We start from the raw sequence: 27,283 nt of genomic DNA, 5'->3' as shown, positions 1-27,283 counted from the left end.
ACATCGTCGCTGACTGGACTCGAACATTGCGATCTCAACTGAACACCACACACGGTTTTGACAACTGGGATTCCGCTCCGCAGTCTCAACATTCATTTGCACAGATTTGAGAAGAACTTATCTCCAACCTATCTACAATCATGGCTCCAGGAGGACCCCCAGGTGCAGGACGTGGCAGAGGCGGCAAGTTTAAGAAGTTTACCAGAGGAGGTATTCACGAACAATCCATTCCAATCTGGCGCAATACTGACACCATCTCTAGGTGGCAAGCACTTCTCCAAGAACCTTCGACCCCTTGACGCAGACGGAAACGAAGTCGCTGAACGAGACCCAAATGCCGACTCGTCTGAAGAGGAGGAAGATAGCTCTGAGGAAGAGTCTTCTTCCGAGGATGAGGACCCCAATAAGCCCACAATGACTCGTGAGCAACGTCGTGCTGCAGCAAAGGCCAAGAAGGAAGCCGCTATCGCAAAGAAGAAGGGTGTCCCACAACCTGGTGATCTGCCATCCAGCTCGGAGGAGGAGAGCGAGGATGAGGATATGCCTGCCAATCCAAACCATTCCAAGGCTGCGAGAAACCAAGCAAAGGCTGCACCAGTCACTGTGGATGAGGCCGCTGAGGGTGTCAAGGACTTGAGTGTGAACAAGGGAAAGAAGCCAGTTGCAGAGCTGAGCCGAAGAGAGCGTGAGGCGTTGCAAGCACAACAAGCCAAGGAAAGATATCAGAAGCTTCATGAGGCTGGAAAGACCGATGAGGCAAAGGCAGATCTGGCTAGACTTAAGTTGATCAGAGAGAAGAGAGAGGCGGAAGCTGCCAGGAAGCAGGTATGTCAAACAAATAGAATCTCTATGAGGTGTTGCTAACTTCTGTAATCAGGCTGAGAAGGAAGAGCGAGAGGAAGCTGAGAAGTCAAAGAAGGTTGAGATTGATGCTCGTGAAGCAAAGCGAAGAGAGGCTGCTTTGGGGACGGCGGGCAAGGCATCGAAGGGCAAAGGGAAGAAGTAAAGCTGTCATTTCTGATTCGCAAGATCACGGACGCACTCTACGTTTCATGGAGCCTTTGACTTTTGTGGTATGGCGAGCCAGTTGAGCATCTTTGGCATACATGCATTTTGATTTTCATCACCTGTCTTTGGTACAATCTCTCAGGCAGAAGGATACCCGACACTGCGTACGATTCCAGCAGCCTGTATCTTCCTAAATTCATTGATCTTCTGCGTATGCTATTGGTCTTCTGATTCTGCTTGTGGGTGAGAAATACTTGACCTTCCATCTTCGGTCCATACCAAACGCTACCGACCAGTATGATGTCGCGTCTAATCATGTTGGGAGCTGTAAATCGACACTCTAAAAGATCAAGTGAGCAGCATCACTCTGGTAGACTTAGTAGAAGTCGATGGTCGTTTTATTTTCTCTTGATCTGATATGATCTAACATGGCTCGCTTCTCCGTTTGCCCTTCCGTTCGTAGCAACAATCCCTCGCTTGCTTCTTCGGCACCCGAGGATATCAAGGGCAAAAAAACAGAAGACATATTGAATTCAAGTTCTATTAAATCTATCCTCGATCCAAAAACAAAAAAGAAGAATTTGAAGACTATCGGATCTAGGAGATATAATCAGTATTGGTACCTATAGTCATGGAAATATACACTTACTTGAACCGATGACCATCTGGAATCCCGCAAGAGCTGGAATCAGACATGCTACCACTACACCAAGCCTTCTGATTGGATAACACTGGAATGCTTAATCAAATCTACTAAGCAGTTCTGGGCTGGGTGTGGTTTCGTGGTGAATGAAAGTGCCGCTTCGGGAAGGTGGGGCGGCAAACGGCTACCAGCGTTCTTTCCTGTTTCTTCATCTGCACAGTCTCATGCCTTTTCTATGTTTCATGTTCTGCAATCCTTTTGGTTTGTGCTTGAGGATTTGAAGGTTTATTCATTGTATTTGGCCCTTGCAGTCAGGCCGTCATTTCCAATAGTGATCGCGTCGTTGGCTAGGTGCCTCGATCAATCATTACACGACATCCAATTCAGCTTGTCTATTGTTAAATGCCAGTACTCGTGTCATATTTCTCCTGTGCAATTCCACTCTCAAATCAATTCTGCCATGCGGATCTCACAAGCCTCATGAAACCAGTCAAGGCTGAAAGAGACGTTGAGCTGTTTTCGAGTGCGAGGATTGCTTTTCCAATGTGAATTAGTGTCTTTCAATTAGCACTAGAGATGCTAGTAATCACAGAGCCAGACAAGCAATTCAGAAAACAGGTTACCTGGGTATCATCATCGTTACTATACAAATTGCAGCGCTGAAGTATATACAAACACAAACTCGTCATCTGAAATTCGAACCATCATATACCTCAGGAGCTCCTCTAGGCGAGTTGCCATCTAACTCGGATGGAGGTGTGAAGACCTCATGGACAGCCGAAGAGACCTTATGGACCTTCGGCTGTCCATCCCAGCCTTGCTTTCCAATGCCATCTGCTTCATGGACAGTATAGTCTGGCAACGCCCTCCTTCTCTTCTTCATGATGAAAAATCCTAGTGCGACCAAGGCTAGGAGTCCCACTGCTGCTATCCCGATGCCGATACCCGCTTTTGCACCTGTTGATAGGCCGGATGAAGCTGTTGTGGATGGTGATGCTGGAGGAGAGGTTGTAGCGGAGCTGGCACTATTACTGGTGCTTGAGCCTGAGCTAGATGATGTGGTGGGAGCACTACTACTACTGCTGCTAGTAGCAAAATCGTTCGCGTTATATCGAATAGAAACTCCATATCCATTCACAGCCTCAGTCTTCGTATGCAACGTAGCAAGCAACACCGTCAACGCCGACCCATCCGTGACCGTCGTCGTGATCTGGCTCGTAAATACCGAAGCGCACGCCTGTCCCACGAAATTGAATATCGTCGGTGTATAACACACATATCCACTATCGGCCCATCAGCTTCCCTTTCTTTCCCTTCCCGTTTTTGAGATAAAACAAACCTCGGACAACAAGTAGCAAAAGTCTCAGAAGCAGAAATGGAAGCACATGCTTGCGTATATCCCTCAGGACACACCCCCGGACTGAAATACTGCGATGTAGAAGCCCAACCGGACGGGAAACACGTGCTTGCTAGCGGACCGCCGATGCTGTAGTATGTAGGCGCGGTGTAGAAATCGTTTGTGCAGGCTGGGGAGGGCGTGAATGTTGTGGTTAGAGGGCCAGCAGCGGCTAGGGTTCCTGTTGACATTTTTAGAGAAGAGAATCAAATGGAGAGGAAAGGAAAGGGAGGAAATTATCTTGGGAGTTTTTGGAGTCGTCGGGCACGGTACGTAGCGTGGAATTGAGACAAGCTTCCAAGGAGGCACAGCAAGCAGGGGCTATGATAGCTGAAGAACTTGAGATCTTTTGGGATGAATGTCCGACGCGGATAAACTTATCTTTTGCCATGTTAGTGCAGATTGCTGCATCGGAGATCAACACAGAAATGAGTGGTGTGAACTGCGCATGCTGAACGATGGGACGAAAGATGTCAATTGAAGCTTTTGCGAATGTAACGATGAACAAATCACCCCTGAGAAAGAGCCGTAGCCTTACCCGCCGAGGCGTTGGGCGAAACGTTGAGGGCTTCATGCGGCTCGTTGGAAAATCGGTTTTCTTTTCCTCGCTGTCCTACCTGTTTTTGAACAATGCTGATGCTTCGTTGTGTGGTTTTTGTACCTCGGTAAGTACCAAAGAATGATTTACAAAAAGATCTCATGATACAACGGTGATACTGAAGTACCATAGTTTTCTTTCAGGAATACGAAGTCTCCTGTTTGTACTTGCTCGCAAGAAAAAATGGTAGCCGGGCAGTGATGCCAATGACATGTAACGTGACAGATAGTATTTTGCTCGTACAGAAATATGCCATTCAGGGAAATAGTCAAAACTCTTTCCCCGATGAATCTACCGTATTTATGAAAGCCAACACCTAAGTCAAAACAACGCAGTGAAATATGGAGAGAAGTGTGGGTCACGTGAAACTTTTTGTTTTGTTGCATGTCGCAAAAATAATCTTCGTGGAAACTCCCACGAGGAACCTCCTAGAGAATCCAAAATTTAAGGCAGTCAGGAAAATTTGACGCTGACAGGCCGTCAGCCAATCAGAGGACGAGGATAATTTTGTATGTGTTCTTCGTTGAGGTCTGGAGATTGCTTGAGGTCAAAGATCGTAAGGCAGAAATTCAGGCACCAACATCCCATATCTTTCATTCGACCTCGGTGGGTGAGATCAGGCACAGAGGCCTGTGCTCTAAGGCATCCACTCTCAGTGCCAATCAAAACAGCGGGAGTTTTTTTGTTGCATGTCGCAGCAAAGTGGCCGTTTTTCGCCCTTTTCTGGTGGCCACTTTCATAACTACTTGATTTTGCATTCTGTCCAACGCAACGCTGATTTCCATCCGTTTTCGGTGGGAGAATCCAATACCGCTACTTCTCTTCTGTGTTCAATTGAGTCTTAAACTCCTGGAATTTCAAAATGAATTGAAGTCCTGGTCCCAAGAAGCCGAAAGTGGCCATTTTGAGCCCTCTCAATGGCAAGCATACTGCAAGCGCCTAAGATGCTTCTAAGTTCTCTACATGTTGTTCACAGCTACAACCTAGGCTCCTTGCTGCTTCAGACGTACCTTTAACATAGTTGTTCAGGTCCTAAGGCTAGTAGGTCCATTGCTGGACATGGAGAAATATGGCAATTGGTCGCGTTCCATTACACCAGGCATAGCCTCAGCCTCAGAGGCGAAATCGTCCACGCAAGTAGAGACGTAACTTGAAGCAATACTGTATGGTACTCTTTTGATACTTTACTTTGAAATCTCCTGACTTTGATCAATTTAACCCAGAGCGGCTCCTCGATGCGAGATCCCATCGATTCCGAGATACGACCAAAGCAAACATCGAGCCTTACGCCGTTCTCTCACACACATGGGGACACGATGAAGTCACCTTCCAAGATATGATGCTTCCTAATGTACTCTCAAAGGAAGGGTATTCGAAGATAACAGAGACTTGTCGTTTGGCTCTTGCGGAGGACTTGAACTACGTTTGGATTGACACCTGCTGCATCGACAAAACAAGCAGCGCGGAACTTACGGAGACTATCAACTCAATGTTTGAGTTGTACAAGAAAGTAGCTGTCTGTTACGTGTATCTTCAAGATCTGGATCCGCAAACATACCTAAAGAATGGTCTCAAATCTTGCCGGTGGATTACTCGTGGTAAGCTGACACTTTCCCCTGGCAAGAAATAGAGATTCCGTCCAGAAGGATTGACTTGTTATCGCACGATTATCTGACTGGGAGAGACTAATTGGGTTACAGGCTGGACTCTTCAGGAATTACTGGCCTCTGAGAAAGTGCATTTTTATGATCGAACTTGGAGGTGCAGAGGATCAAAAGTGGACTGGGCGCACGACATCAGCATAGCTACAGGCATCCACCATGATGCTCTCCTCGGTCGGCCCCTTCAAGCATTTTCTATTGCGCAACGCATGAGCTGGGCATCCGACCGAGAAACCACGCGGGCCAAAGATCTAGCATACTACTTGCTCGGTATTTTCGAAGTCCACATGCCATTGATCTACGGTGAAGGCAAACACGCCTTTCGTCGTCTACAGGAAGAAATTGTGAAGCGAACCAACGAACTGACTATTTTTGCCTGGAATCAGAGCAAGGACTGCATGAACTGCACGGACCCGGAGCCAGACCATGATGGTCTTTTCGCGCCATCACCTTCCAACTTCTACACAAGCCATGACATAATACGTTCAAGTCACTTCGAGTCGGAGTTCACACTCACAAATAGAGGCCTGAAGTTGAAACATCATATTTTTGGGTTTTCAGATACAGAAGTCTCTTCTCTGGCCAGATATGGGAGGTATCAGACGTTCGACTATTTCCTCTGGTTGGGCCAGATTGAGTCGCCAGACTCAGAGACATGTTGTGTAGGTGTCTACCTTAACAAGGTGGGACCAGATACATTTATTCGGCGCCTTGGAACCAGTTGTATCAATCTTCCAGCCATTATCTTCAAGTTTCCGGAATATGGATCGTCTTCAACTCGGCCCACGATTTATATCATTGTCGACCCCGAACGAAGTAAGCCGGACTCTAGAATCGAATCGTTGCAGTTTATTGCTCGTACCAATCGTGACGTGATTCTTTCGTTATATGATAGGTTCTGGGACCGGAATGAGAACCTTTTCTTTGAGCCACCTACTTGTTCTTATGTATTTGCTGTGTCTTTGAAGTATAGGGTCCATCATACATGGATCAACATTACGGCCCTTTGTGACTACGAGCCGGAAGTCCCAACCTTAAGGATCTTCGACACAGATTCTTTCCCGGATCTATACAACTGGCTCTTGCAGCGATTTCATAAGAAAGACTGTCCTCGATGGTGGGAAGTCCTGGCAGGAGAGCCAGAAGCCGAAAGGTTCACAAATAAGCTCGAAATAATCGTTAGTGGAAGGCGACTTCAGGTACATGCCGCCGTCACCTCAGGACCTCTAGCCGATTCGTCGCCAGGCATTATGTATAGGGCCAGTCTATCTTTCCGACATCTACCATTGGGAACAGGGACTGGTCATGACGACTCACACGGCACATCTGACAGCTATTCCAAAACCTCCGACTACAGCTCTTGCGCTTCATCTGATTCTGATTCGGATACTAATTCGGAATCTAATTTGGATTCGGATTCTGATGGCGGGTGCTTGCTCACTCAGTGAAAATGACCTCTCAAACAGTCAAAGGGGCTACAAAGCTTCATGGCTACCTTTCCGGCACGAGCTACTACCCCAGATCATTGAGCATCACAGTGGGGCGGTCACACTTAAATAGCTTGCTCTCATAATATACTCCGAGACTAATGGGAGAATCTGTTCTTGAGGTTTGACTTTCCAATGATTTGAAGTCCAATGAGATATTGTTTTGTTGCTTTTATAAATTAGCTCGAGGCACATGCTGGCTTATGGCAAGCAGATATTTCAAAGCATCATTTCACTGATATAAGTATTTGAAGAAGACAGATATCCGAATCCCGAAAGACTTAAAATGATTTTGACCAGTTAGAACTAAGATTCTCTCGATTTACTACGTATTAAGCACTGTTTATTCAGTACTCTGGAGATTATCGCGAGGGTCCACGTCTAGCGACTGTATCCAATCGCATGCTACCCTTTCCGTCATTGTCCTCGACAAAGTCCATTTTTACTACTACATATCCCGATTCGAGGAAAATTACAAAAGATAAAGAACTACTCCAGACCCTGCACAGAAGTGCAAAGTTGCCTAGGTAAGTACCAAATTATGACGCTCACTAAAATGCGGGGTTCGCTCGGCAAAATGAATAGGGGCTTCGCTAGAGTACTCTCAGAGAGACTTTGTTGGTGGAATGTCATTAAACTCGAGATTTGTGAATGTGATAGACCGAGGCTCTCGGAGTATTTTTGTTTCTTGTTGCATTGTGAATCGAAACGATCTTCGGATGCCTTGGCTCGCATCGATGAAACGCTCTATGAACCCCACGACCAGACAGAATTATGCTACTAGCTTACGGCCGCATCATGCAATGGACATCATTAGCACAACGAAAGGAATCCCCTAATCAGGTTACAACTATTAAAACTTTATAAGAGTCTACCGATTATCTCAATTACGAAAGAAGAAGCAGACACATTTTACGATTTACATCTCGAGAATTGCAAGAGAAACTCAAATCACATTCCACTTCCCAATTCAAGATGGAGGCCATTACCCAAGCTATCGTCAATTATTCAACTCTTGATGTATCCTACATCAAAATCACAAACGCCACCAAAGAGTAATTCAACAAGCATATTTATCCGTACCGAGCCTCACTAACAAAACTACAGTACATTCCTAATGTCCATCCAATCCCGCGTTAACAAAACCGGCCCCATCGGCGCCACTATGTCCGAAATGACTGTCGAAATGGCAGGACCAGCCGGCACCTTCGGCCACCTCGACCTCCCCGTCGTCAAAACCAGTTCTTCGGGAGCAGACGTCACTATCACAGACCAACTCATCAAAATCACCGACATGGCAGCCTTCAGAGCATTCGTGAAATCTCTCATGAATGACGAGAAGCTGACCATGAAGTTGAAGAATGGGAATGGAACGATTAAGTCGCTAGGCATGACGTCGAAGATTTTCTATCAGAAAGATGTCCATCTGAAAGGGATGAATGGGCCGAAGACCGTTATGGTGAAAACGGAGGTTGAAGGGTCCGGATTTAAGAATGAGATGTTGACTATTAATCCGTCTGCTTTTGAGATCGATATGGGGGTTGTAAAATATGAGATTCGGAATGCGGAGAACGTGAAGATTGCAGAGCAGAAGGGTAAGACTCATATCACTAGAGGCGAGTCAACATCTATCATGACGGGTACTATGACGGGTGAGAAACTTGAGGGGGACGCGAGGCTCGTGGGAGTTGGTGTTGAAGAGGAGAGTTGGCATGATGAGACGATCAGGGACCTCAACACTTCAGTAAAATTGTCGGAAGAGTTTGTGGGGTTGTGTGGTAGTTGATTTCAGAAATCACAGTACATTTTCCGTCGTCTTACGTACAGTACCTTTTTGTGCTCTCCCTTTGACTTCGAAGCGGCTTCTGATGATTATTTGGTGGCATTTGGCTACCGAAAGTGAGTTTTTGGAATTTCAAAGAATTTTAAGATTCAACAATTAAAAAGTTTTTTTCCCCCAAAAGTTCTAGAGATCAGCTTTTCTTGAAATATTTGGTCTTAATTCTTGAGAATTGGCGGCCAAAAGTTCTCACTCTTGGCTAGACAATCGAATTTCACTTTCACAAGGTACGTTTCATTTTCGATTGTTCCATTCATGCAAAAACGATATCTACTAGTCTAAGCACTCAGCTTGTCCACGGTGTGCCATCCTCATTGTCCCTCACCTTGTAAGGGTGATTCGGCGGACAAGTCTCCGGCAACAGAACAGCACTCATCATATCCTCATTATCCATCCATTCCGCCGGCAAGTTATCCGGATCCAAGATTGTCTGCGGAGTAGGCGGGAGTCTGAACGCTGCTCCTTGTCTGATCAGTTCCGAGGGAACACCTCCATCACAGCAGCCGCAGCCCTCTGGGTGCCAGGATTCCCGAATCTGCGATGGGTGAGTGGCGGGGTGGGGCGGCTGTGGAGAACGCGGTGGTGGTGGAGGGGGAGGGGGAGGAGAAGGGAGACGGGGAGGAGCAACAGGGAGGCCGGCGTATAGAGACTGACTCGCATACCGTGACCGGTATGGAGGCGTTGGCGAGAAGGGATTGTACGGAGCAAAGCCAGAGGTTGATGCAGGCGCTGAAGTCTGTTGTTGTGGCAGAGGCGCCGGTTCCTGATATTGTCTCCGTGCTGCTGGAGGATTGCGTGGTGCCCTGGGCTTTTGTGCAGGCTTTGGTGGTAGAGGTTGATTGACCTGAGTATGGTTGAATGACCGGAACCAACCAGATGCTGCGGTTTCCATTGCTTGAGCGATTGCCGATTGTCCTTCTTCGAACGCCGTCTGGTCATACTTTCGCTTGTTGTCCGCAATTGCTTCGACTGGGCTGGGAGAGGAGATTGTGGGGAGAGGTGTCGGAGAACCTTGCTGCTGAACAGGAGCCGAAGCCATTCTCTGTCCTTGAGTATGCCCAGATTCAGAAGGCATATTGTCTGGACTGGGATGAACTGTATTTGGCGCCACCATTTGTTGTGGGTGGAAACCTTGTCTCGCCAGACTTTCTAGCTGGGACCGAGTATTTTCGTGAGGACGTACTTGCTCCGCAATATGAGGGTATAGCTGAGATGTTTGGCTCCCAGGATCGGGATATTGGTATGCGTTTACAGGAGCTTGTTGAGAGTACGGATATCTTGGTTGCACATGACCATGTCCGTAGGCCAAATTCTGGTTTTTTACACCTGGATACCAGTTCGCCTGAGATTGAGGGAAGGACTGCCGATGTTCTGTCTGATGTCTCTCTTCTCTTGATGCTGTGGTTTGAGAGTACATCATTCCTGGTTGTGTATGACCATGTCCGTAGCCGAAATTCTGCTGATCTTGTACTAGTTGAGGCCAATTCGACTGAGGTTGAACGAAGCCTTGTTGATATGTTGTTTGAGTTGTGTCTCTTGGGGCCGAGGGAGTTTGATAGTTCATAGATCCTGTTTGGGCATGACTATATCCGTATGTTGAACTCTGCTCATTTTGTACTCGGACAGCTGGGTTCGACTGTATTTGATGGAACTGTTGTCGACTTTGTATCTGATTTCTGCCTTGGATCGAGATCTCGCTCGGGGTTTGTGCTTGCGGGTATCCTATGTTGGGAGTTGCGTTCGCGCTTGAAGGGGTGGGAGGGTTGCCAGTTGTGTGGCTATTGTATTGGCCGTCATACTGATTATTTGCGGGCTTGGCAGGGACTCCTTGTCCTGGATATCTCTGTGCCATGGTTCTTGTATCGATTGGCTTTGTGTATCTCGAAATATTTTGAAGTGTTTGAAGACCAGGTTGGGCTCAAGAGCGAAGGTCGCAAAATATGCTGAGAAAGTGGAAGTTTCTTGCCGAAGGTTCGAGAGATCAGGACTCGATATTGGGAGACAATAAGCAGTCAGCGAGTTGTGCAGATGGAATTGTTTGTGTGAGAGTTGAAATGTTGGTGGTTTCGATCTGGACCAAGCGGATATGTGCCGCTTGAGGAGGTCACTTGTTGCAAGTGGGCTTTTGTTGTATGCGACACACTAGTTAAGTTGAGAATCTAACGATTGCAGCGTGAATGACTTTTAGAAGAGCAGTAAGAAAGAAGTGTCGAATAGTTGGTGGTTTTGATTTGTTTCTGGAGGATATCGCTCCGTATGCGGCAATAAAGGGGTCACGTGCTGTGCGCGAGACACTAGTCCAGATGGCAATCGAAAGATCTCAGAGCGTGAATAGCTTTAAGAGTGGTGCTAGTCCAATTAAGAATCGAACGATGTCTGAGCGTGAATGACCTACTAAACTAGCAGTGCTCATAGCTTCATGACTTTTTTGTTTTTGCAAGACATCATGTGCGACAATAAAGGCTTATGCTATAATGCGAGTCACTCCCTACCTACCGTAAAGCAAGCACTAGTTTGGTTGAGAATCGAATGATCTCAAGGCGCGAATGACTTCCAGAACAGTGCTTAAGACACGAATGCTGAGGATTTCATAACTTGTACCGTGTGGCGACGACGGAAGTTTTTTTTTTGCAAAGAGTGAGGTACTGGATTGGTAGAGGCATGGACGTTCCAAGACGGGAACGACCTCTGCTCCAAAAGATATCATGCCTCTGTATTGTTGGCTAATATCTTAAAGGAGGTTGACAGACCATACTGTACTGGGGACTCTTTTGTTTCTGAAAACCCAAAATTGTCCCCTCTCGTCTTGAGGACTGCAAGTGTACTGGCACACCAGAAGACCATGGTACCCGAGACAAGAGAATAATGCGTGAAAGCTTCGTGCCTCTTAATGTGCGAGTTTGGAATTTTATAATATGGCAAAAGGCTCGAGTTCTGTCTGGCTTGTGGTCAATAAAATGATGAATTCCACGGGAACGGGAACACACATGGCACGGGGGATGCATACTGGCAGTTAAAATAGGAGTAGATGAAAGTAACACAAACATCAACTCTCCCCACGACCGCACCAGTGTCTCGCCTGAGGGACCGCGAGGTGGTTGAAAGAGAGAAAAAGCAAGAGAGAAGAATCAGATGATAGGGATTTATACCAAGATGGCGCTGGTGACAAACCTTTAGGTGTACTTTCCCAAGATTGAGGCTGCCATTTTGAGAGTTGCATTGCAAACTGCTCACAGTGAGCCTGCCATTGGTGTCTGCTTGTCTCACAAGCCATCTAACATTGAAATACTACATTCAAGATAAAGTTAGCTCTGTGTTAATATACTGTTTGTAACACCGTAACAACGTAAAACTGTATTTTCTTTACTTTTATGTTTACTCATCCTGCTTGGCTACAGCAAGCAAACTCTCAAACTAGGGCTTTTGCTTCCACAAACAGACATTCTTACCTACCGCTTCTTGACAAGATCAATTAAGGAAAAACTTCACATAGATGTAGTATTCAGGTAAGTGCTCGACTGCTCTAAGACAGAAGAACCCACTAGTAGAACATGCCGGTCGGTCTTGGAATTATTCTTGGGTGTCCCATCTGGAGCTCCAGTGAACCGTGCACCAGATAACCACCCCAACACGTGAGAATTGTTCAAGCATATTACAGTTAAGTTATTGCGAGTAACCGAGTTTTCTGAAACAATATTCAAAATATATTAAATATGCATTCATATGCTTCTCGGAAAAGTAAAAATTCTATGATGGTCAAGTGGTATCTGTCCTATGCACCCTCGCTCTGGATTGGTAATACTCTGAACATTCGAATACCACTTGAATTTAGCTCATTGTTCACCTCCATCCCCTTGGTTTAACCATCTCTTCATCCTCCAGCAGTTTCAGCTCTCAAGTGTCAGCTCCTAGGGAGCGAACCGCTGTGCAATAGCTACATACCAGACCAGTCAGCATTTCAACACACTATTTTAGCACCAGTCTGACTTACAATCGTGTCAGCTTTTTCTCTTAGATAGACATGGAAATTGCAGACCGTCAAGCTATTTGGTATCATCTGAAGAATTCTATCAAGATGAATTTCACAACAACCCCCGGGTCGATCACAGCGTTGCGTTATCTCTTGGCTCTACTACCCATAGAAGATATGACAACAAATGATGACAACCTAATTTTCAACGACACCTTTCTCAAGGCAACAAAGATCCAGGATCCAGTATTCATATGCCTTGACACCGAAGGAGATTCAGCCCGAGAATTTGGTATCTCCATCCTGGACACTCGCAAGCTCGAACACATTCTTTCCACGTCTGAAGCCCGCTCCACCTCTCTGATTTCCACATTCAACTATCATCTCCAAAGGCATGAGAGCTGAGTTTGAGCGGCCTTTCCAGTTTGGGATTTCTCGAATGATTGGAGCTGGCTCTGTTTTCCCTCTGCTCCAAAACATTTTCCGCACCGGCCATCCAGACTCCTCGCATCAGGAATCTCGAAACACCATCTTGGTAGGACACAGCGTCGATGGAGACATTGCAAGCTTGGAAAAAGTGATTGGGCGAGCATGGTCCATCCAAGACTTCCCATATTCTCTTGTATTCGACACCCAAGTTACTCGAAGAGGTTTGTTCGGTGGTCCAGCTCACAAGAGACTCGAAACACAGTTGATCAAGCTCCAGATCTCCTACAAGTATCTTCATAACGGCGGCAATGATTCGAATTTCACTTTGAAAGCCCTCTTAGCTCTGGCTCTCTTGGACTGTCCCGTAAACAAAGATTGCTCTTTAGAGCTGCGGAAAAGGAAGAAAATCATACGGGCAATCGCGCAGATGCCGATGCCCCCAAGAATCGCTGATCATCTCGAGCCTATTCCTCTTGACTCGGTGGATGAGTTGTAGGTACTTACAACGTCGCTCGAGATGAATTTAACTTATCGGAGCTTGATGACGACGAAAAAGTGTCCAGCTTAAGAACATCTGTGTAGATGACGATCGACGATATGGTAAATTGCCCCTTCTTAATTGCTGTCACTTTGTCGACGCGATATTAGGAGAAAAGTTGCTCTTGCCTTTTGACTGCTATCACCTTTGTTAAACCGTCTTTCTCAAGCTCAATTCACTTATATCTATCGTCCAGCATTCCCACCTCAGTCGGCAGAGTTTCTCCGACAATAAACATCCAAGTATAAAGAGAAAGACTGGAAAGACAGTAAAACAACAGTAATTCGATCTATCTCCAAGGTCTGAGACGCTCTAACCCAAGGATCCACACAACAATATCCATCCTCATCATCCGCATTCCAGAGAACGAAAGTCCTCACAGCCTGACCGACATTCCAGTACCCTAAAGTCATGACCCTCTCTTCCTATTTGGCACCTTTCTATCTCTCTTCAACCATCCGCATAGTCTACAATCCCGACACCTCAACCTCCAACGCTTCAAATGCATCATCAGCACACTGAACTATCTGAAAATTTCAAAATAGGGAATCATACTACTCGGAGTTCTCCAATTTGACAAGCCATTTCCATACAAAAGGCCCAAATTCATTCTCTACCCTTTCCCGTTCTACCCAGTTTGAGCCTGTCCCTGCCGTTTCTGTTCATCTCTCTGCTTCTTCTTGAAGAGCTTGTATATCCACTTGATGATCGTGAATTGGTAGAGGAATCTCATTTTGCACGAATCGGCGGATAAGCAAAGAATAATCGAATCAGATCTAGAATAAAGTAAGGGAGGAAGGAAAAGAACAACTTCTCTTGTGTAGAGATGTTGATGAATAAGAGAACACAGATGACGTTGTGATGAGATTACTAAAGCCGCTAACATCGTAGCGAGACCTTAGCTCCTTCCCCCTTTTACTTCAGAGAGCACGTGCAAAGGAAATGGCTAAGCGATCGTATATCATTTTCTCATTGACCCATCATCTCCTAGACATTGAATTTCGGCATCAAAGCTCCCAGAATGCACCTTCCCACCTTCGCTCAAAATGCATGCACGAGCCAAACCAAACTCCAATCGATGCTGCCCAAGTCTTTTACTCAGAAGCCATCATCCACACTTTAGCCTTCAGCTTCTCTAGCACCTCCCTCCTAATCCATTGCACATCTCTTCCTTCGCTCGTGGCTTGATCAGCCCATTCAAACAACAATCGTAAACCTAACAGACGATCCTTCTTGCCACTTTCAAGAGTCGCATGCTCCAGGACCAATCGTGCATCGACGACAGTCTCCGATGTACCAGCATGTACATCAGTAGCACCACCATGATTAGGCGGAAGGACCAAAGCTCGTTCTGCTTTTGTGAGAGATGCAAAAGCAGGTAGCTCGAAGATCCACTCGAGAGCATGAGAGGTATTTGTAGTCGCATCATTCAAAGCCTGTAATGTGGATTGGAATGGCGAAGTAGTGGCGTCATGAGCTGGTCGTCGACGAACGTATATGGTCTGTGTAGATCTGAATGCAGCGATATGCGTTTCGTTCTTCTGGAGATCAAGTACTATGTTCCAGTACTCAGGGCTATCCGTGCGCACGGTATTGATTTGATCCAATTCTGGTAGTAGACAAGGCGTATGACGCCGAGTATGATCACCGCCTCGTGTGGTAATAATTATTGGAACGGGTACAGGTTGATTGGTATCGATATCTCTGGCTACAAGGCAACGAGGTTCCGCTGCCATGACCCAGAAATGGCGGAATGCTTGGAGGTGTGACTTGTTGTCTTGTACTGAAGACGGGAATATCGGGTAAAATGCCACCACCAGTGCAGCAATGGCTAAATTTGAGGTGCCAAAAGTGAACGTGCCACCACCAAGGAACAAGGCACCAAGTGCTAAGTGAGCGGCAAGATGACTGCCATATGGTGTCTCGCTGTCGTCACGACCATGCATTGAACGTAGTCTTCGGAAGACTTCGAGATCTCCAGTACCAGCCATGACGGTAGCCAGCGAAAGGGCCACAAGATCTTGACAATTCCGGACCGTGTTCCTTGCAAGCTTCTTGTCAAATGTATCTGCGTCTAACCGACAAATCCTCATGAACTGATCGAGGTAATGGATCAACAGGTTGCGAACAGGCAGAGATGCCGATCCTGCGAAACGAAGTGCAATGCTGAAACAGAGTCCAGTGACGATGTTGTAGAATGGTAGGTCCGAACTTGTCAGGAAGGTGATATTTTCAAGCTCGCTCTTATCGCGATAGGGCACCGGCAAATTGCTTTTGATCCAGAAATGTGAATCCCCTATGTGCTTCCACATGATGAGATGCCGAGCTAATGTTCGCAGAAGGAATATGTCAGGGCGAACATAATCGAATTGCAAAAGAGAATCTGGGACATCGATCTTCTTTGCCAAGACGTAGTTTTCCGACTTCATGAAAATAAGGGTAATCGCAATCACAGCCGCTGCTGTTGCTTTGTCCAGTACATGAGTAAGGTCCACCTTCTTACTCCCAGCAGCAAGTGTTAGTAATCGTTCAGTAAGTCGCATGTCGTGCAGTCCACGAAGATCAGAGCCTTTGCCCAAATTGATGAATCCCAGTGCAAAACCTGCCGCGAGTCGATACCCTTCATTTCGCAGTGGCTCCTCATCTATCTCAGTGTCAATATGTTCGATCTCCGAGACCATGATTTCACTCATACGGCGGTGTTGCGTATTGCAGTACAAGAGACCAATGCCCATAATTCCAGTTGTCTGTGTCAGTGGTGAAAGGTTGAGCTCTGCGGCACCTGGAGGCAGCATACGTGTGACATGAACAGACAACAGTCTTGTAATGAGTGAGTCCATCGTACCGATGTATGAGGCAGCTAAACCGAGCAACAGACCAATCGAGGTCATGTTATGCTTTGGCGTTAGGTATTTGAATGCTACCCACTTTGCCAAAGTCTTCAAATGGCCATTCAGTCCTAAGGCTAGCAAGAAACCAGCGTGTCGATTGTTTAAGTCTGGAATCGGCTTGTTGTATAAGATCCACGACGTATCTATGCCTTTTGCGTCGCGGGATATACTGAGCCCTGCAGAGACTCCCGAGTGGAAGAAAGCCCATCCAATCTTTTCTTCAGAGAAGGCTGCTTTGTCCGCGTTAACAGTATTGTTGTCGGGTTTCATCACGCAGGTCAGGTTGAACCCAGGGAGATGCCATTTCTGCGTTAGCAGAGGGACCCGAGCACTGAAGTATATTAGGCCCCTGCCTGAAGGAATTGCAAGTGTGCGATAAGCAAGCATTTGAGCATGCTCTTTCTGTGCTTCCAATAATTCTGATTCTGTCCATGTGGGCTGAGCTCGCACGCGTGCTATGGTAGGCTTAGAAGTGTCGAGTATAGTCATAGCTTCGTTCATCCTTCTATCGTCCTTGAAAATGGAACGAGTAATGGACTGCCGCTCGACTTCAGCTGACCCATCAAATGGTCCTGACGTTTCTGGTTCTGCAGCAAAATTGCAAATCGCGTGAACATCAAGATTCGCTTCGTGCGATGGTGCCTATAATGGTCAGAACCCAGTAATTCCTTGTCTTCGGTGAACTTACTAATAGGGTTGATTGTATTTGACGGGGTCGTTGTCCAGGTCTCAATAGCATTGTGACATCTTCACGACCAACCAATGCTAGCAACTCTTCACTCCAGTTGGCCGGAGGCTCTGTCTGGCTTTGTATCACGGCCTCTTGCAAAGGTACTAAGATTGTTTCGGGCAAAGTCTCTAGTAGAAGTAAGTCTGCTCCAGCGGAGGATAGCGTTTCCACTAATTGAACAGCTGACCAGCCGGGCTGCATGTTGCTGAAGAATTGTTCGAAGAGAAGTGTTCGGGGTGTCAGATTGTTCCACTGCTCGAGATCTTGAGCATTCTTGCGAGAAGACTCAGACCGAGATGCAACAAATTGTGGAAGGGTCATGAAAGGAGTGAGCGTTCGGGAATACAGACAAGCTTGAATCCAGTCATATATTGCTGGACACTCGAAAGTTTGAGGGATCGTCGATCTTATAGGAGAGTCTAGAAACAAGATCAGCTATGGAAAGTTTCATGCACATAGTGTCTTACCATTATCAAAGTCCAAGTCGACCAAGGAAGCCTCCTCGAACTCATAATACTGAATCCAAGTGTCCCAACCCAACCACCTAGAAAGTTGAGCCAAAATCGGCCCCAAGCTTACAACACCAGCTGAAAGAGAGTCTGCCATAGTTGTATCTAACTTCTGTTCCTCATTCCAGAGATGAAGCCCAACGAACGTATCAGCGAGAGCAGCCTTTCTGACTTCAAGGCTCTTGCTGTCAGATGTAGGCAGACAACCCGACATTGAATCTTGACCAAATTTCGTATTTGAGAAATCCCTTGCAAGTTTCACATGCTTTCGGACAAGAGAAGGATTGTCAGCCCCGTTTGGCTGGAAAATTGAGCTCAAAGAACCAGTATCTTGAGATGCTGACTCCATTTCTGTAAGCCATTTCCAACCATTGTTAGATGCCCATCCAGGTACCGGGTTGCCATTCGATGTCTCTTCATTTTGCATCAAATCCCAGTTCTCGAAGTCTGATTGTGCTCCACTACTTGATCTCAGAAAGCCACGAGACTTTTTCTTGGCATGTGTCTGTCGAGGTTGCGCCTTGGAGGTGACACCGAGTGCAAGAGCCAAGCAGAATATTGTGATTGTAAGTGCCGACCATTCAGTATCAACAACGTCCATAGACTCAAGTCGAATCCACTGTATGACGTTCCACCAGAAGACCAAGATCCCTTCTCCACCTCTCGAACCTGGAAGGACAGCTCTGCACACCTCCAGAATTCTTCGCACATGAGGATTGCGAGGTTGAAGCACTAGTTGTAGTTGGTGCATCTTTCCCTCATCATCGAGTAGATCAACGACTCCGCCTGGCTTCGCATTCCGTAGTCCTTGAAGCGCACGTGGCCCCTGGCTAAGCACCCGCTTGAACCCACCCTCTCGTTTAGCGCGGGGTATGGGGTTGTGACTTAAGATCCGCGTATTGCTAATCATGAACTGGCCAGGTAATGGCACCTTCATCAAAACGCTCCATGGTGCTTGTAGACTGAGTTCTCCGTAACCATCTGGTGTTTCGGTGAGGACCAAAATGCGTGATACGTCACCGTCATCAATTCGACAGGCGTCTATTACCCCTTTCGCTCTCATGATATGACCGAGAGTGACTACGCTCACGTCTCTCTCGGACGAAGCCATGTTATTGGCATTGAGATCTGTCTCGGCTTTATGGACTTTCAAGTAGAGAGTCAACACCAACAGCTTCTTCTCGTCAGGATCGAGAATGCAGAATACAATAGTATTTCCTTGTTTGTCGTCGGCAGCTGATGGCGGTGCTGTAAGAGTAAATATTTTACATTGAGCGGCAGCAGGCACATGCTGTGTTGAGTAACGAACGTTTGAATGCTCTGCAGAGACACTGCTGACATGTGTAAGAACAATTTCCTGTCTAAGTGCATCAAACTCCTCGTCATCAAGGCCCATGTTGTGGAAGCCTTCAAAATCACCTCCCGCACGCAATTCGTCCAATAAATCATCTACTGGAGCTTCGAGATAGCTGTTAAGACTCTGATTGAACTGTGTCGGCTGTGTGAAGCTTGTCCCACTCGCACCTGCATAGGTACCAATACTGTTCCTGACATGTTGGCTGCCCAGAGACTCTCCACGTCGGAGAGGTTGATGACCAGTCGCTAGCTCTGAGAAAGCGGATCGTTCGTGAGATGCAGACAGATCTGCCCTGGCAAGCATAGAGCTAACCCGCCTTGATTTCCTCCTTGGCACTGCATTACTTTCGAAATCAGGATCAAGAGAAGACACCAGGTCTGCGATCTGGTCTTTAGACTCTTCATTCTTGACAGGCTTCCTGCTGGCTATCGGAGCATTACCACCAAGACTCTCTCGCAATGTGGACTGTCCATTCCCAACCGGAGTGGTAGCGCCTGTCCCTGTGCCTGGCACAAAGGAACTTCTTCTCCGAGACATAGTTCCGCTCGGAACTCGCTGTTTATGCGGCGTACTAGACTCTTCGCCGATATAAGCGAATTTCCAGACTGTATACATGCTTGTCTCCCGATTCAAGGTCAGGGCAAGAACTAGAGGATTGTTGCTTGACTTCGGAGAAAACTCATCTCGACGGGATACATGAAGGATCTCTTCTGCAGTATTCAACGCCGTGATGTTCATTGAGCTTCTTCTATGCCTGCGATTCTCTGATTTTGGCGCTTGCGAAACGACCAGGCCCATCTCAGCAAGAGGATCAGACAGCGAAAACAAGCGTGGCCAATTTGAATCATTCTTCAATGATGGAGGATCCCACATGTCCTTCAGGGTTGAGTGTGGTATGGTCATCTGCTTTGGCGCTCCGAGATCTGCTATAGAAAAGGTAGATTGTTGCGAGCTTGCAGCAGAAAATGGCTGTGGTTGGGAAGAGACGAAGGAGTTCGGTGGCACTCGTGGAAACTTGAGGGAAGCTGCCACCAGATTGTCTACTCGAAGCTTGCGCTGTATGATTAGGCCATTCGGAGTAGCAGAGGCCGACTCAACCTCAAATGGCAGATGTATAACATGGCTGGTGCCGGAAAGAAAATAGACGTGCGCCTGGGTTTTCAGAAAGACGACGACTGCGGTTTCCCTGCGTTCCTGACTCCGTATCTCCAGGGGTAGATTCTTTTCTTTGGCAGCAAGAGGTCCAAGACTTGGAAAAGTCGTCAGTAGAGCCTGAGTGACATCCTCGTTCTCCAAATCGAATTTGTAGCTCTTTCGAAAAATACCGCCTCGAGACCATATAACACATCGCGGAGCGACAAGGAGCTCATCATCGTCGAATGATCCCCCTGCATGTTCTTCGCAATAGTTGAGCCACTTGTAGGAATCGCTGGGCGGATCGGGAGGCACAAGCCGTTCTTGTATCGCATATTGTAGCCCTGTAGGCTGATGAAAGCCTAACGAAGTGACCGAAGCCATTTCTCAGGGATCAAACTTCAAGTCATCGACGCGTACAAATCGGCATATCGTTAGGTATACGAGCCTGTTCTTGGCGAATGGTGATGGCAGAGGATTGTTGCAGATCCAATTGTTGACTTTGAGTCGACGCGTTGGTTTGGGACAAGGCTGAGATGAGGAAAAGAGGAAAGGCTGTCGCGTGCACGGACCATTAAAGAAGACCTCAACCACGATCTCACTTCACTTCATGCACCTCCAACAACCTTCAAGCTTCTTCTACAACGATATCAATCAGATCTAGCTCTTTACGTTTGGCAAATTTTGCTTTGATGCTATGATGTTGTCATGTCAACGGGCATAGCAGCAAATTCCTAGAGATCTTCAGAATGGGCAAGACGTCTGGATCCTGGGGAATCAAGATTTCCACCCAAGGACAAGTGTCATTGGTGAATGTTGAATATACTTAGCAGTGGCATCTTACTATATTCTGTGCTACAGTCTTTCTTATAACTTCTCTGCTATTTGGAATTGGGAGTCTTCTGACTTAATCCAGTTTATCGCATCCCAATTCCAAGTGCACATGCATGCCAAACATCCAAACCTCTACTATACGGCGCTCATTCTCCGTTTCCTATCCGAGTCAGCGCCTTGATTTTCTCCTCAAGCATGCCAAGATACATTTGATCAAATACAGAAGTATTTGCCTTTTTAGGACAAAGCGTTTTAGATTACTCAACATCTGCGAGACGAAACTTCAAGCATCCCGTAAGCTGGAGCGTCTTGCGCACGCTGATTTGAGCCAGCACTCCTTGAACATAGAGCAATTGATGACCGAGAGTCTACAGTTTAGTAGCATGTTATTCCATTGTAGAAAGCTATCTACATTGTATATAGAGCTTGACCAAATCCTCTCTCTCGATTCTCCATCTGGTTTTCCTCATCATCACACACACAATTCAGAACCTCTATTCACACAACCTCGAAACCAAGTCACGTCTCGCACAACCAACCACCACCACAATGCCCTCATCCTCCTGCCTCTGCGGCTCCAACCTCATCTCCTACACCGGCACCCCCACCCTCAAATTCCGCTGCCACTGCACCGACGAACGCAAACTCACCGGCGCCGCCTTCGCCCTGAACGTGCTCTGGCCGAGCACCACCCTCTCCGTGGTATCCGGCGCCCTCAAAGTCTGGGGCAAGGACGTCGAGAACGGGAACACGATCTCCAATCACTCGTGCGGCGAGTGCGGGAGTCTGCTGTATCGTACCAGCACGGGCTATCCGGGGATGATGGTCCTCAAGGCCGGGTGTATGGATGATGGTGTTGAGGCGACGAAGGAGTTTGTGCCTGAGGTGGAGATTTACACCAGGAGTAGAGCGCCGTGGGTTCCGGCGGTGGAGGGCTCGGTGCAGGAGTGGGCGGGGTTTGGATCTGGTGCTGAAGGGGTGGCTCAGAAGTGAATTGGAATGAAGACCTCGGAGATTTGGTGGCGGCTATGCTGAAGCGAGATGGACGGAGAGTCAATTCATTATTTCACCCAATATAAGTTGTCGAAGATAAAAGAAAACCAGATATTCAAAAAAATCCTCGATTGTCCGTTCCTAGAATGAGAACTTTTGGCAGTCTCAACAACAAAGACAAGAAAGCCAGACATTCAAACCCGACTCGACCATCATTTCCACCCAAGGAACCCAAACTTCCCACTTCTTCAACCGTCAAAGTAAAACATGAAAACAAAACCCAAGTATCCCCCAAACCCCCAAACACAAAACTCAAACCCGAATAACAATCTTTCCCACAACACTCCGCCCCATACTCCTCTCAAACGCCTCCCTCGCATCCTCCCACTCAAAAACCTCCATTAGTGGCTCTAACTTATACTCACTCGTAATCTCCAGCAACCGCGCCACATGCTCGGTATTAAACCCAAACACTCCCCTCACTACCGTATTCCCACATTAGCTTTCCTTTCCTTCCCAACAGCAAAATCAATCACAAAACAGAGGAAAGTGTGATAAAGGAAAGAGAGAGAAAAAACACATACCAATCTTCCCCCCATACAAAATATCCGGGACCAAATCACTCTTAGGGCCACGCTCCGATTGATCCAAAAACCCAATAAGAGACACCAACCCGCCCTGTTTCACACATTTCAAGCTAGTAGCCAGGTCGCCCGCGACGTCGAGGACGTGGTCTACGCCTTTGCCGGCGGTGAGGGCGAGGAGGTCCGCGACCCAGGTGGGGGAGGTGTAGAGGAGGGTGTGTATTGCGCCGAGGGATTTGGCGAGGGTGAGTTTGGTGGGGGAGGAGGAGGTTGCGATTACGGTTAGGCTGAGGGAGGAGGCGAGCTGTGGGAGTTAGGGGGGGAGGGATAAGGAGAGGAAGAGGGACGGACTTGGATTGCCGCACAGCTGACACCGCCCGTGCCTATTGTTAGGATTGCTGTTGATGGATGGATCAGTAGGAGGACACCAAGGAGCAAGTTGAGTGAAGTTGTCGCTCTGAATAGGTAGGTGGTTTCGACGTACTCATCCCGGGCTTCATCTCCATAGGCCCAAAGAGCAGGGCGTTGAGAGCTGTTGCGCCAGCGGCTGGTATCGCGGCTGCTTGTTCGTAGCTTAGATGTGCTGGTACACTGAAGAGCTCAGATTCGTCCTGTGGGGATCCATTAGTTAAGAAACTCGTTCAAGTAGAGAAGGAGGATATACGACAATAGCGTATTGTCGGAGCGTTCCTTGCACGGAACCAGCGCCTCGGCCACGCATTTCTTCGAGGGAAGGAGGGGGGGTTGAGGTAGTGTAGCCGGGGAGAGGGTGCATGATGATGCGGTCGCCCGGTTTGTAGGTTGAGGTGGGATGGGAGGCTATTATTTCGCCGGAGCCATCGGCGCAGGGAGAGAGCGTCGGGATGTTGGTTAGGGGATAGATTGGGTCTTTGGTTTGTCGTTGTTAGATAGAGTGTGAGATGGAGAGACGAGGGAAGGGATAAGTACCGTGAGCAATGACCATCACGTCTCTAGCATTTATACTTGCAGCTTTGATTCTGATAAGGACTTGATTTTCGCCTAGATCTTTGGCGGTGGGTGTTGGGACGGAGGTGTTGAGTTGGAGATGAGTTAATGCTTCGGGTGAGCGCCAGGATACAGATGGTAGGGGAAGGATTTGCCATGCTTGGGATGTCATTTTGGTCTTTGGTCCTCTTGGAATAATATACGAAGAAGTGCTGGGTGTGCAAATTCAGGTAGCTTGGTCTCTTGGAGGAGAGGTTATGTACTTATTATCGTGGAACGATGACCTTTATTTCAAGTAAAGATTATATATCAAATCACTCGATCCGGACTACTTTCGGCTTGTAGATCTCATTCTTGATAACCTTCTAATATGAGGTTTGAGGCGGTGTCCAAATCGTACGAACAGCCCAATAACCATTCACCAAGTGGACATCTTAACTCTAATGTCCTCTCCACTAAGACTAGAACTGTAGCAAGGAAAGCAGACTAGAGCTAACATGCGACGAAAAGAATATAATGATTATTGATCAAAAATGTACAACCTCACTTCGAGGCCAGAGTACTCCCATTGTTGGGGAGAAAGTTGGATTTATCATTGGTACAGCACCACGAGCACGGTCACGTGATCGGTATGATTATGCATCTTTCCGACTGCTAAGAAGATAGAACAGATTACGACTTAGAGACGAGTAAAGCCATGTGAAAGCAAAAGAGCTGAAGAAAGCAAAAGAGCTGAAGAAAGCAAAAGAGCTGAAGAAAGCAAAAGAGCTGAAGAAAGCAAAAGAGCTGAAGAAAGGAAGAAAGCTACCATGACATTCTGAAGAAAACCGAGTTAAAATCCACGTGACAGCATCCTCACATGCCCGATCTCGAAACAAGCTTCACCTCAAAGCTTAACCACCAATTAATCCGGAAGATCAAACAACTCTCTCCATCAGATCAAAACCCATTTAGCACTCATCACCAGGTTTCAAAAGCCCTCGGCTTTCAGCTGACGATATCCCCATTTACCAAACGATGGAGAAACACCTGACTCTCTTCAGCTTGGCATCTGAATCAATCACGCCAAGCTTCGTCCCTGAAGATCCCCCTGAAGCGTTCGATCGATCATCAGATAAAGATTGTTTGTTTCAGCTTTCGATCATTGGGAAACACTCGAGTCCATTTTTGTGATGTTGCCATCGTCTTTTGGGGACATGGACGCGCGTTCATGGCAGGAAAAGGGAAATTCCGATCCAGATGCATGGATGTATGCACAAAGAAGGAAAGGGAAGGGAAGGAAGGGAAGTGTGCTTCCCCACCGAGGGAGGGACAGATCTGGTTGCTATCAAGTTTTGAAATCGTCAACAATTCTCTGAATGTTGTCAAGTCTCTGATTATCGTCGACCCTTTAGCCGTTATGAAGCCTCTGTTTATTGTCATATACTTGGCTGCCATCAAGTCTTTGATTGTTATCAAATCTTCAACCATTGTCAAGTGCTGCGCGAGAAACCCAACCGCCCCACCCTAAACCACACCCCTCCTCCCCATTAAACACACTCCAACAACCCCAACAACATCCTCTGGGTCTGCATCCTTCATCTTGGCATCGCCATTGTATCGGGGAAACGGAGTTTGTGCTCCGGGGAGGGGTTTATATACCCCGGAATTAAGTTTCTGTTTTCTGGACGGACGGAGAAGATTTTGACCGTTATTCTATTCACTCCTTTCTCCGTTCGTTCCCCGAATTTCTGTTAAGAATTTTTCTTATAAAGCACTCTTTTAAATGGTTCTCCTGGAGGATAAAAATTTCTGAAGGTCTTGGAAGTCCCATCTTATGAAAGGACATATCTAAGGCAAAAAAAAGTCCTTTCAAATGGCCGGAAATTTGCTATTATTCAGATAATTTTAACCCAATCTTAAAGAGAGCGCATCATTGGACATGCAGGTACCCATGCGGCGCGAGTCAGCCTCCTTTTTTTTATGAGTTGATCCAGAAGGAGAGATTTCGATCTTCTGGCCAAGAGAATGCTGTGCTGTGCTGTGGTTGAAAGGAAACGGTTCTCGGGGATTCGGGGAGAATGTGGGTTTGTGTCTGCAGGAGAGGGGAGACTTGGGTACACACATAGAGAGGCAATCGATTAAAATGCTACAGAGGGAAGAGTTGGATGCACACTTGCAACATGAAAAGGCTTCTTGCTTTATCTAGCTGCAGGAATCCAACTCCCATATCGAGTCGCACAACTTTGCTTCACAAGAGATAGATAGATAGATCGATCAAGGTCTCGAATTCATGATTGCGGAAGGCGGATAAGGTTGAACTTAGTCAATATCAATGAATCGTGGGGTTGGCGGATTTCATGCGCTTATCTACTTGAGATATGGCCCGTCTTGGAAGTTGGAAGCCCCGTCCCTTAGCCCATCCATCGCTCGACGCTACGGAAGGAGAAAAGGAGCGAGCACATGCTCATTTGTTCTCTGAACAATTATCATCTCCGACCAATAAACAATTGCCTGTCGTCTTCTGCTCAATTCTCATTTTCACCGCATGTTGTGTCTGGAAGAGGAAAGCCCCTGAAAATTATCAGATGGGAGATCATTGGATGACACCGCCAATACCCCGTTTGATGCGCATCTCGCTACCCGCTGTCGCTGTCGCATCCTGGCTGCTGTATGGTTCATCACAGACCGCGTCAGGGGTAAAGAGAAGCCACATGGACAGATTGATGGATGCATGGACGTTATCCCCCAAGAAGCGATCATTTTATAAATGAAATCTCCTCGTTTCGCGATAATGGATGATGGGTGATGTAAAAATAGAATTCCGAATCCGGGCAGCATCTCGAGGTGTCGAATATCGAACGAACGAACGAACGAACGAACGACGAATCCTTCACGTGAGAGATGCCTTGTTGTGGAAAGGTTGAAATGCAAGAAAGACGACGGTGCGAACGTTGTAAACGACGGGCCGTAAGTATTTGTTTTTTCTTGCTTGTTCATTGGTGGGTGAGTGTTGAGCTGCCAAGTCTGGAACTCTTGTTGACAGTTTGAGAAAACGCCACTACCGCAATCTTAAATGCACCAAGCCACCAGCCCAGCAGACGCTCCTGTGGTCATCGTTCGTAATTTAATTCGACCATTGCTGTGATTTGTTGCCGAGAATCCGGCTGGGTGCTTCTGCTTTGGACCCCTGGTCCCGTGCCGGAATATTGTACATGTAGTGTACGGCGTGCAGTGGTAATGGTTGCTGCTTTCCATTTTGAGAGGGGAGACTCGTAATCAGCTCTACTCGTAAACTCGCAAACTCGCAAACTCGCAAACAGCCCCTTTCGGTTGTTGACTCCTTCTAGCTTGGCTCTTCCTTGGCTTTGTCTTCCAAGTCTCTCGTCATCATGTGCTACTAGTATCGGATTGCGTTGCTACTGTACTGTACTGTACTGTACATCGCACAACTTTCTTGTATTTCGAACCCACCGCACATAGCATAGCCGTGTGGGTAAGTTCCTCTTGGCAGTCTGGTTGTAATTTATACTTCTCCGATCGACGCCACATTGCGATCTTCCCATTGATCCAAAGGTTTACTTGTATCTCGCCTCAATTCTTGGCTGGCACAAGCGGGCACCACCCCAGGAGATGCAGCCAGCAACCCCTAAAATTTTATCCGGGCTTCCGTCTTGGGCCACATCCTCGTCGGTCCCGTCAGTCCTCATCATCATCATCCCCAATCTACTCCTGA

At 47.1% G+C, this 27,283-nt stretch overlaps 10 protein-coding genes across 10 annotated transcripts; 6 read left to right on the top strand and 4 right to left on the bottom strand.

Moving 5' to 3' along the window:
• The first annotated feature begins 13 nt into the window (after positions 1-13).
• Positions 14-1,329, top strand: LY89DRAFT_626239 (uncharacterized protein). Its single transcript, XM_018211100.1, has 3 exons — positions 14-210; positions 263-825; positions 878-1,329. Exons 1-3 carry the CDS (start codon positions 141-143, stop codon positions 1,004-1,006), a joined length of 762 nt encoding a protein of 253 aa, XP_018065067.1. The 5' UTR covers positions 14-140; the 3' UTR covers positions 1,007-1,329.
• A 914-nt stretch (positions 1,330-2,243) lies between these two features.
• On the bottom strand, positions 2,244-3,441 carry LY89DRAFT_249366 (uncharacterized protein). Its single transcript, XM_018206176.1, has 2 exons — positions 2,991-3,441; positions 2,244-2,934 (listed from the first exon to the last, which is right to left on the bottom strand). The coding sequence occupies exons 1-2, from the start codon at positions 3,236-3,238 to the stop codon at positions 2,337-2,339; spliced, it is 846 nt and encodes a 281-aa protein (XP_018065066.1). The 5' UTR covers positions 3,239-3,441; the 3' UTR covers positions 2,244-2,336.
• Positions 3,442-4,903: 1,462 nt separating this feature from the next.
• LY89DRAFT_571560 (HET-domain-containing protein) lies at positions 4,904-5,854 on the top strand (the record flags this gene model as incomplete). Its single annotated transcript, XM_018208598.1, has 2 exons — positions 4,904-5,243; positions 5,346-5,854. Coding segments are annotated over 2 exons (849 nt in total), but the record flags the coding sequence as incomplete, so codon positions are not given.
• Positions 5,855-7,420: 1,566 nt separating this feature from the next.
• On the top strand, positions 7,421-8,579 carry LY89DRAFT_655491 (uncharacterized protein; the record flags this gene model as incomplete). The annotated part of the gene is made up of 2 exons (XM_018212345.1): positions 7,421-7,848; positions 7,901-8,579. Exons 1-2 carry the CDS (start codon positions 7,769-7,771, stop codon positions 8,577-8,579), a joined length of 759 nt encoding a protein of 252 aa, XP_018065064.1. The 5' UTR covers positions 7,421-7,768.
• Positions 8,580-8,919: 340 nt separating this feature from the next.
• LY89DRAFT_759597 (uncharacterized protein) lies at positions 8,920-10,485 on the bottom strand (the record flags this gene model as incomplete). The annotated part of the gene is made up of 1 exon (XM_018221466.1): positions 8,920-10,485. The coding sequence occupies one exon, from the start codon at positions 10,483-10,485 to the stop codon at positions 8,920-8,922; it is 1,566 nt and encodes a 521-aa protein (XP_018065063.1).
• A 2,223-nt stretch (positions 10,486-12,708) lies between these two features.
• Positions 12,709-13,528, top strand: LY89DRAFT_739701 (uncharacterized protein; the record flags this gene model as incomplete). The annotated part of the gene is made up of 2 exons (XM_018220492.1): positions 12,709-12,895; positions 12,996-13,528. 2 exons carry the CDS (start codon positions 12,709-12,711, stop codon positions 13,526-13,528), a joined length of 720 nt encoding a protein of 239 aa, XP_018065062.1.
• Positions 13,529-14,498: 970 nt separating this feature from the next.
• LY89DRAFT_723299 (uncharacterized protein) lies at positions 14,499-20,698 on the bottom strand. Its single transcript, XM_018218803.1, has 3 exons — positions 17,659-20,698; positions 17,150-17,610; positions 14,499-17,103 (listed from the first exon to the last, which is right to left on the bottom strand). Exons 1-3 carry the CDS (start codon positions 20,573-20,575, stop codon positions 14,665-14,667), a joined length of 5,817 nt encoding a protein of 1,938 aa, XP_018065061.1. The 5' UTR covers positions 20,576-20,698; the 3' UTR covers positions 14,499-14,664.
• An 876-nt stretch (positions 20,699-21,574) lies between these two features.
• On the top strand, positions 21,575-22,018 carry LY89DRAFT_674827 (uncharacterized protein; the record flags this gene model as incomplete). Its single annotated transcript, XM_018213464.1, has 1 exon — positions 21,575-22,018. One exon carries the CDS (start codon positions 21,575-21,577, stop codon positions 22,016-22,018), a length of 444 nt encoding a protein of 147 aa, XP_018065060.1.
• A 312-nt stretch (positions 22,019-22,330) lies between these two features.
• On the bottom strand, positions 22,331-23,740 carry LY89DRAFT_739698 (NAD(P)-binding protein; the record flags this gene model as incomplete). Its single annotated transcript, XM_018220491.1, has 6 exons — positions 22,331-22,500; positions 22,603-22,906; positions 22,954-23,000; positions 23,087-23,213; positions 23,267-23,490; positions 23,551-23,740. The coding sequence occupies 6 exons, from the start codon at positions 23,738-23,740 to the stop codon at positions 22,331-22,333; spliced, it is 1,062 nt and encodes a 353-aa protein (XP_018065059.1).
• A 1,938-nt stretch (positions 23,741-25,678) lies between these two features.
• On the top strand, positions 25,679-26,578 carry LY89DRAFT_689349 (uncharacterized protein; the record flags this gene model as incomplete). Its single annotated transcript, XM_018215893.1, has 1 exon — positions 25,679-26,578. A coding segment is annotated over exon 1 (389 nt), but the record flags the coding sequence as incomplete, so codon positions are not given.
• Between the last annotated feature and the right edge of the window lie 705 nt (positions 26,579-27,283).

The sequence above is a fragment of the Mollisia scopiformis genome (genome assembly GCF_001500285.1).
Source record: "Mollisia scopiformis unplaced genomic scaffold LY89scaffold_25, whole genome shotgun sequence".
Lineage (NCBI taxonomy): Eukaryota > Fungi > Ascomycota > Leotiomycetes > Helotiales > Mollisiaceae > Mollisia > Mollisia scopiformis.
This window is presented reverse-complemented; position numbering and strand designations above follow the sequence as displayed.